The sequence below is a fragment of the Musa acuminata genome, chromosome BXJ3-3 (genome assembly GCF_036884655.1).
Source record: "Musa acuminata AAA Group cultivar baxijiao chromosome BXJ3-3, Cavendish_Baxijiao_AAA, whole genome shotgun sequence".
NCBI lineage: Eukaryota > Viridiplantae > Streptophyta > Magnoliopsida > Zingiberales > Musaceae > Musa > Musa acuminata.
The window spans coordinates 1,362,501-1,371,235 of record NC_088351.1 but is presented as its reverse complement, the minus strand read 5'-3'; the positions used below and the strand labels follow the sequence as shown (position 1 = coordinate 1,371,235).

General features: G+C 48.4%; 2 protein-coding genes and 1 long non-coding RNA gene across 3 annotated transcripts; 1 reads left to right on the top strand and 2 right to left on the bottom strand.

Moving 5' to 3' along the window:
- Window positions 1–1,308: 1,308 nt before the first annotated feature.
- On the bottom strand, window positions 1,309–3,068 carry LOC135633501 (seipin-1-like). Its single transcript, XM_065143026.1, has 2 exons — window positions 2,134–3,068; window positions 1,309–2,060 (listed from the first exon to the last, which is right to left on the bottom strand). The coding sequence occupies exons 1-2, from the start codon at window positions 2,710–2,712 to the stop codon at window positions 1,380–1,382; spliced, it is 1,260 nt and encodes a 419-aa protein (XP_064999098.1). The 5' UTR covers window positions 2,713–3,068; the 3' UTR covers window positions 1,309–1,379.
- Window positions 3,069–3,273: 205 nt separating this feature from the next.
- LOC135633500 (uncharacterized) lies at window positions 3,274–4,632 on the top strand. Its single transcript, XM_065143025.1, has one exon. The coding sequence runs from the start codon at window positions 3,274–3,276 to the stop codon at window positions 4,630–4,632; it is 1,359 nt and encodes a 452-aa protein (XP_064999097.1).
- Window positions 4,633–5,605: 973 nt separating this feature from the next.
- On the bottom strand, window positions 5,606–7,510 carry LOC135633502 (uncharacterized). The gene is made up of 3 exons (XR_010495032.1): window positions 7,271–7,510; window positions 6,516–7,167; window positions 5,606–6,004 (listed from the first exon to the last, which is right to left on the bottom strand). It is a non-coding gene; the product is annotated as an uncharacterized LOC135633502 (long non-coding RNA).
- Between the last annotated feature and the right edge of the window lie 1,225 nt (window positions 7,511–8,735).

Sequence of the window (8,735 nt, the reverse complement as noted above, 5' to 3'; positions counted from 1 at the left end):
CGAGGTAGGCTACAGGTAGTGCCGAGGTGGGCTCATCATCTGCTCATTGTTGAGAGATCCACATCGAGCAATGGATCCACAATGGGAATGCTAAGAAGTCCCCCGGTTGTTGACCTGCCCCTATTCTTTCGCTCACTATAAGGCGATCTATAGCATCTCAACTCGACCTTCCCATGTCGCCACCCAATTTGCCCCATTGCATATTGATCTAATAGGTTAGGTGACAGCTTGTTCCATCTATTGAGAGAAGGGCCTAGGGACACATAGATTTACAATGAGGAAGTTATTAGAATTACCACGACAAGACTGAGGGACCCACCTCATGGGCGGAGGAGACTTGTTTATGCTCGAAATGCCCACATCTCTCGATCAATTTTCTTTTAACCTGCATGGGCCATCAAATCGATAAGCCATATTGGGCAAATTTCTCTATAGTCTATTCACGTAGATAGATCGATGGGAGACAATCAGTGTCTTTTTCTTTCATCCTCTTTTCATTACTTCTACTTCTATAATTAAAATTTTGATGGATGATGTCTTAACATTTGTTTCGTGAACCTATGGTTGTGGCCACATGGTTGGTACGGCTTGGTCCGACTAGCGACGTCCAGGACCATCTTGGGGATGAAGGTTTTGCCTGATCGGATTGAGTTCGATTTTGGTGGGGATGCGCCTCTTCCACGAGCTCCTCCGCCTTTGTCACCATCGGATTCCTACGCACAGGTCTAAGTCAGGATGGAAGGGGGATCACGACTTAGGCCCCTCCAAAGCACGAGTCAGTGGTATGTTAATATTCCAGATGCCCCTTGTCAGATGTTGGCAAGGGGTTTTTATCATAGCTCATGGGGGTCGATCGTATACGATCTTTACGTGGCGATCGACCCCTTGGACGACGGGTGTACCTTCGGACGTCCGTCGCCCAGGATATGCGGGACGACATCATGCAGTGTTGTCCCGAGCTTCCCGGAGCGGTCCTTGTTGTGACAACACTGGTCGGCTTGGCGCCAGACAACGCCGAAAGAGGACAGCTATTATCCCAGATTTCTAATGGCCATCCGACGTGACGTTGCATCTTCCCTGGGCTCGGGTTGACGTTGCAGGGATCGTGTCCTCGTGGGGTAATATGTAATATGCACTAACAACATTAAAAATTTAAGATGTACATCTAGCATATCTTCCATGTATTTGATACATTCAACCATTATTATTCGAAATCCCGGAGCGATGCGAAGACTTTCAAAGGCGATGCATCCTTTCTTCAAGGATCACAGAACACAACAGAGAAAGGTTCAATTCACAATGGTTGAGAACATGAAGTCCACACAGGCCACATACAAACATGCTCGCATTGAGGATTGCATCCATCTCTCTGAGCCAAACTATCCCCCAACGCACTCGGAGGATTCCGAAGCTGCGAAATCCCCAGAGTCATCGATAACCTCGCTCGCCGCCATCGCCTCCCCTCCGGCGACGCTTGAGGCGGCGCCCTCGACGAGTTCCGGTCGCAGCAGCGCCTTCCTTTTGCCCCTCTGACGCAATGCTCTCAGTGCGTCGGAAAGCCTTTTATCCGACATCTCTCTCTCGATTCTGTGATCATCCATGGAATCCTTCTTGACCTCCGCAAGCCCCCCAGCTCCGTAGCGTCTCAGCCTCGGCATGACAAATGGCTTGAAGCAGCAAACCAGGAGGATCAAAAGAAGTATGTACATGTAAAGCGAAGTCCAGACATAGAACGTCCACTTCCAGTTATGGGCCACTTCTTTTGCCCATGGCAGCTGTGACTTCATGAAGACCTCCGCGTCATACAGTTGTGGCAGCTCAGTGGTTCCGGCTCTGGGTTTCAGCTTCACCCTCACCATCTCACTTCTCGTCCTGGTTTCCTTGTATCCCAGCATCTCTATGGCTACTCTCTGGCTCTCGCTACTGATACCCAGCAGAAGAGGGAAGCCCATCACGAACGTTCGCATCAGTCGCACAGGATGGCTTTGAAACCGCAGCATGCATGGCTGGCTGGACGTCGCTATTACGTTCCCAGTGGATGAGGTGACCTCGGCATGCACCTGAGAAGAAAATTTCACCGATATTTGGGGGGAAAATCCACAACGATTCACAAGGCTGTCGAGTTGGATTCACCTGGAAGACACCGATCCGGAGATTGTGATCGGATTCCGGCAAGAAGAGCATGATGGAGACACTTACTGAGTGCCCGGCCGGCACTGCCCTTCCTCTACGCCATGCGCCTCGCAGAGCCACCGTAGCGTTCGGGTGGACCTGGGTGTAGTCGAAGTGCAACGGCTGGCGAAGCAACACCGGCTCCTCCACACACAGACGGGCCAGTCCGACGCCGAGGAGAACAGAAACGACCATAACGGCGAGGAGGATGACCATGGCGCAGACGGCGCCGAGGATGCCGAAGGTGAGCCGGCGGAGGAGGGCGGTGACGCCGTGGGCGAAGCGGGAGGGGACGGCTTGGGACTGGAAGTAGAGGTAGAGGAAGGGAGCGATGAGGGAGAGGAAGCAGGAGGTGATGAGCTCCACCTGGATCGCCACCAGCTTTATCATCCAACCGGCCGGAACCGTGAGGAGCTGGTCATCGCTGTAGTCGTCCTCCTTGTACTTGGTATCTTCTACCGTCGATGACGAAGGAGGAGTGACGGCCGAGAGAAGCGCTCGCCGACGGGGTCTGACATGGTGGTGGGTTTCTCCGTCCATGAAAGCTACTCTCTCTCTCACACACACACTCTCTCTCTCCCTGCGTCTCTGAGGTGGTGGCAATTGCTTCGAAGGCGGTTTACGTTTGGGCTTGTGGGGTGGTGGACAGGTTGCGGGGCAGCCGCTGGTCAAACTTGGCACGTGTCAACCTTGGAGAGTTACAGTAATGGACTGAATTGGGCCTCAAAACAAAAGAGCCCAACCGCAAACTGCTTCGCAGGGCCGCTTCGTCCGCTTCAACATCAGACCAGTGACAGTGTTGAGGTGGGCACATCTCTGCGTTCTTCTCGGATTCATATAGCTTGGCTCCACGTGCATCGGCTCGAGTTCCCATGTCGTAGTAATAATAGTTAAGCTGAGAGATCCGGCCCTCCACGGCTGCAGCCCTCCTCTCCCTGCTCCACTTCCTGTGAGAAGAGTCTTGCAGTTGGACTTGCAGAGGCAAAGGGTTAAGCTCGGAAGAACGGAGGACGACGGCGATAGCCCTCTCTTTCTCCCTTGTCTTACTCATTAAGAAGCTGATCCAAGAGAGCGACGGCAACTGCGGAGGAGGAGGTGAGTATGGGGGACAAGGCGGTGGTGGTAGGAGTTGTGGACGACATTGGGGAGGGAATGCAATGCATGGATCACCCTTACCGTAGCAACACCGGTGGCGTGTGCGCCTTCTGCCTGCAGGAGAAGCTGGGCAAGCTGGTGTCCTCCTCCAAGTCCAGCCCCTTCTTCTCCCTCCAGCCTCCTCCTTTCTCCTCTTCTTCCTCCCCCACCTCCTTCAGCTCCGACGCCGGAGTCGTCGTTGGCGACGCTCTAGGGATCGGCTCCGGCCACTCACGGACCGGTCCCGCCGGCGCTGGGCGTAGGACCAAGTTCTCCTTTCTGGCCGCCAGCCACAGAGAGAAGAAGAAGAAGAAGAACGGGTGCGCCGGCGGCGGCTATGGGAGTGGCGGAAGGAAGGTGATGGCCTCGATCGCCACCACGACTAACGTTGCGTCTGATTCTGCCTCCGCGTGTGACGACACCGGAGTTGTTCTGAAGCGGAGCAAGTCTGTGGAACCGAGAATGGCTGGAGGCCTGATGCAGGGCGGTGGTGGCAGCGGTACTGCAGACGCCGTCGTGGCGGATAGCCCTAGGAAAAAGAGCTTCTGGTCGTTCCTCTATCTCTCATCCGCCTCTTCCACCTACACTTCTTCGGCCGCTAACAACTGCGGTAACAGCGGCAACGTCTACAGAAGGAGATCTACCTCCTCCTCAGTCGAGGGAGGTGGCAGAGACATCACTAGCAAGCAGCAGCAGCAGCAAACCAGTTCAGCAACAGCCGCCGCCAGGCAAGGTGGAAACAGCGGGGAGGAGGCGGAGAGCCCGAGCGGCAGCCAAGCATCGTCCTCGCTGGGGAGGAAGGTGGCCAGGTCCAGATCGGTAGGCTGCGGCAGCAGGAGCTTTTCGGGGGACTTCCTGGAGCGCATTTCCACCGGCTTCGGCGACTGCACCCTCAGGAGAGCCGAGTCCCATCGCGAGGCGAAGTCCAAGATCGTCCTCCACCTGGACCAGCACCACAACAACGGGGAACAGCAGCAGCGGTCGACGACGAAGGAGCGGGTCAAGTGCGGCGGCCTCTTCGGGGGGTTGGCGCTGACGTCGGCCGCGGCCGACGACGACTTCAATAGCAACAGAAGGATCTCGGCGGCCGCCGCCGCCGCGGCGGTGCACGGAAGCCGGACCAGGAGCTGGGTCTGGGCCTTCGCAAGCCCAATGAGAGCCTTCAGGCCTTATTCCTCGTCCTCTAAACCCCTTCACGGCATCAACAAAGCTTCTGCTGCGCCAGCAACCAACATCATCTCCTCCATCAATGCCAGCAACGACATGTTTAACAAAGGGAACACCAAACTCCGCGGTAATCCATCGTCCCTTGCCATCGAAAGCTAGTAAAGCTTCACATGTCCCCTTCCTTCATCACTAGAATCTGCTCACCAGCCATGTTAATCAATTTGTTCGGGTTCGTTTTAAGCTAATAATTACGTTCAATTCGCATGCAAAAATGTTGTAGAATTGTACCATTTTATCATGGAATATGTACGTAGTGATATGAGGAGCCTCTTTCTCTTTTCTTTCTCTCTCTCGGAACTGCTGCTGCATGTGACTCCTCTTGAGAGTGCAACTGAATACAGTAGGGCCCTTTTGAGATCTTGAGGCTTCGCAGTTATTGAACTTGCTTGTGGATCTCTGAAAGGTTTCCCCGAGTCACCAAATGCTGGTTCGAGAGGAGGAGAGCAATGGGTGGTTTGTCTTCTTTGGGGCGGTGTCTTGTAGCGTGGTCAATGAGTCAGGAGCAGTACACTGTCACGGGCACATGACATACCCATCCTTGCGCCTTTTCTCTCGCTGTGGAACCCCGGTGCGCCATTGCGAACAGCCGTGACTCCCATCTTCCTCATCTTCCCCATCATTCTCTTCGTGATTGATGACAGATCACTCCACTTTTCTGAGAAGACAAAAGATAGTGCACTTTCTGAGCTCCAGGATTCCGTTCACGCTTTCCCCAGCCTTGCAGCACCCATGCTGCATCCATGTGGTTCTGTGATACTTAATTCATCCGTTTGCTCGTAGAGGATGCATGTGAAGGTCATTAACCCAGCAGCTAAGCGCTTGTAAGTCCAGGTTTGTCTGAAGAAATTTGTCCATGTTCCAACTAGGAGCCAAGTAGCGTTGCACTTAAACTGATCTAGCCATGTGTGAGATGTGATGGCTTGCTAGATCTAGTCCACTGCTGAGGAACTGCTTCCACCTACCTGACACAGTCAGGTTGATGCCGTCCCCTGCCAAAGGCCCAAAAGAAAGCGATAATTAAAGATAGATGGAGCAGAGAGAGAGCGACAGAGAGAGAGAGTAGTTACTTTGTTTAAACTGTAGTAGAGATCATCCTGCACCTGCCGAAGCAAGAGAATTCATATCCGGTAAGAGATGAACGTGGAGGTGTTGTTAGACATGTATACAGAGGATACAAGTAGAACAGAGCTATCAGTGAATAGGAAGAGACAACCACATCATTGCAAGACTATTAATCTTTGGGTAGCGGTATTATATTGATGGAATTGTTGGGAGTTCCGTCCGCTTCACATGGCTCATGTTCAAGCAGTAGCAGCAGCAGCACCTTCTGCTCGAATTCATGAGGTGTCCATCGCCTGCGTCGATCGGAGCCCAAAATGGCAAAGAAATGAATGAACCAGCTCACCGGTTGCAGACTGTCTGAGCGCCTGGATAATAAGCCCAAGAAACATGGGTCCAGCAGAACAGCTCCCTGTAGAGGGCAGGAAAAAGATGATAAAGTGGATCCAGATTGCACAAATGTATGTTTTGCAATCCATGCACAGGTTTTGAGATCTGGAATTTTTAAACATGGAAACAATTCTGGTTCTAATTCCATCAATATCTTGAGAAAACAATATATATCCATTTCAAAATATCAGACTATAAGGATGTGTGTTTCCAAGTGTTGGACTGTTTGACACTGATCCAAGGCAAGGATTTATGTACTTATCATCACAGTTAAGGGTGTATTCTGAAACATCTTATTTGGCACTAACAATTACATATAGCTACCAAAGATTATGAAACATCTTAAGTCAATCTTTCACTGTCAAATAAAATGCCAAAATTCTCCTATTAGAGTTGCATGCTTGACACAGATATTTAGCAAAAGTTCAAAAAGGTTAATGGTGAAATACAAGTGTCATGATAGATGTCTAGTTCTACTGATAATTTATATGGTTGCTTATTTTTCTACATGTTCTGTGTCTTGAGATCAGTACCTGAATGGTTTCCAGGGAGATGAATAATATAATGGATATGACCAACTGCTTCAGACTTCATCCTTCAGTGATATAATGGATGCAGAGATAGCATCAGCCACAATAGCAGCAGCAAGGTCCCTGAGGCATTGACTATTTGCTCCCCACTATTTCCTCTAGCTGCAATGCAGCATGCCTCCAATTCTCTTGGCATAGTTGACTGACAAGCAAATAGCAGGATCAAATTTCTAGGGAGCAACCAACATTAAGAATGGCATTCAGAACTGTTCACAAATTTCCCAGATCAATGGTGTGTGTATGTGTTGAAACAATAGGCTGCTGGGTGATCCATCAATTGCATCTTCTCATAGGAGCTTCATGTCTTTGGCTATCCTGTCCTCCTTTCGGAAAACATCAGTCCGTTACAGGGGATAACATCATGCTTGATTCCTTCCTTTTGGGCGCTTCCTCAAACACATGAACTTCGTCTCCCACCCGCCCATGCATTCACAATCACGAAATCAATCATGGTATTGCAGCTCACTGTGGTATCGGTGAATCTCCTTCTGCACATCTCGTGGTACAGCTTTTAACTTTATCGTGATCGCTTGCCTTAATTTCCTTTGTCATCATCTCCATCCACAAGTTCCACGCATCGACAATACCGTCGATCCTGTACAATCCATCAACCATTGTAGTGTAGGTAATCAGATCGGGGGCGTGATCCCTGAGCTTGAGGATGGACAGACAAACACAGATCTTGGGAATGAAACTACCTGCTATCAGTGGCTAAAGGAGACCGAAGACCTTGCCATAGTTTCCATCCCTGCATTTGTTGGCAATACAGGAGGCCTGGGTGATGTAACTGGTAGTAAAATCATTACCGGCAATTCCGGATTGCATCATCAATGGCGCCACGCGACGTCGGTCTTCCCTGCATTTCGGGATTGGATTGGGAGTCACCATGATGTGCCGTTTCAGGGAAGATGGCCTCCAACGCCTCGTCCATCGCGCCGCCGTCGCTGCGAATGAGGCGTCGGATGAAGGGTTCGAGGGAGGGCGGGTCGGGTCGCATTTCGTCGAGCGAGTGGCGAGCACGGTACTCTTCCAGACCCTCGGCAGGCCATCGCGCTCCTCGAGGCGATCAAGTCGAGAATGCAGGAGTCAAACTTGCTTACGTTATTATTAAGTTACCTAATACTATCATTTCAACAAATTATATTCATTAGTCAATTAAAAATCATAAATTAACTAAATTAAAATTAAAATTAAAAAAAAATATTTTTTTACACTCCATGCATCATCTAACATCCACGTAAGCATGATATCCGTTGTTCATTTATCGCTATGACGAGTTCATTGATTCTATCCTCCTCTCTTATTTTTAATTATTTATCTTTTTTTTTTCTCTTTTTTCACATATGTCTCTCTTTGTATCCTTTAAGAATAAATAGTCTTCGTATAGTTTTGTGACACAATTAAACTTAACTTGTACAGATATTAAAGAGCCGCTCTACTTATGATGAAAGATAGATCTAATCCTAATAATATAGCCATAATCATGTCAATATGTAAGAAGATATGTCCGTTAGGATAACATTTAAAGTTGAACTTCTATACTTTATAAATAGTCTTAATCGACCCTAATTCATTCAATTATTGATATAATTACTATTTTTAATTATTTCCTTCAATATATATTTATTATTTTAGTTTATCACTCAATTTATTGAAGAAGACTAATTGAGTCACTTTATGATCATGCTAGTACGAGGGATAGAAGTAGAAATCTCGATTAATCTTGCACGTAGGGACAAGATTTCATCTTGAGATAAATTATATATATTTTAATTTTTTTTTAACTTTATAATTTTAATCTATTATTTTATATTTTATGCGCCTTCCTAATCAAAATCATCGCTCTTACCTTTTACCCCAATAGGTTCTACTATTTGATTTTATATTTTTTAATAAATAACAAATATTGAGAGTTCATACCCTCATTTGATAAATTCTTGAAAGTTTGAGATGTCAATCGATAAATTTTTGAAGATATCAGTCAGTTTAATTAGTAATAATCTTGATTGTTAATAGCAACATCTTATGATCAAGTCCTATCTTTGCTGCTCATCTCCCAAAAAGATATAGATTTCTTGAGTGAGCTAGATTCAAGTGTGTCATATACATCCTACATATGAGATACATTTCTAACACTTGATGCCCTCCTCAGCTTTCTTTCCT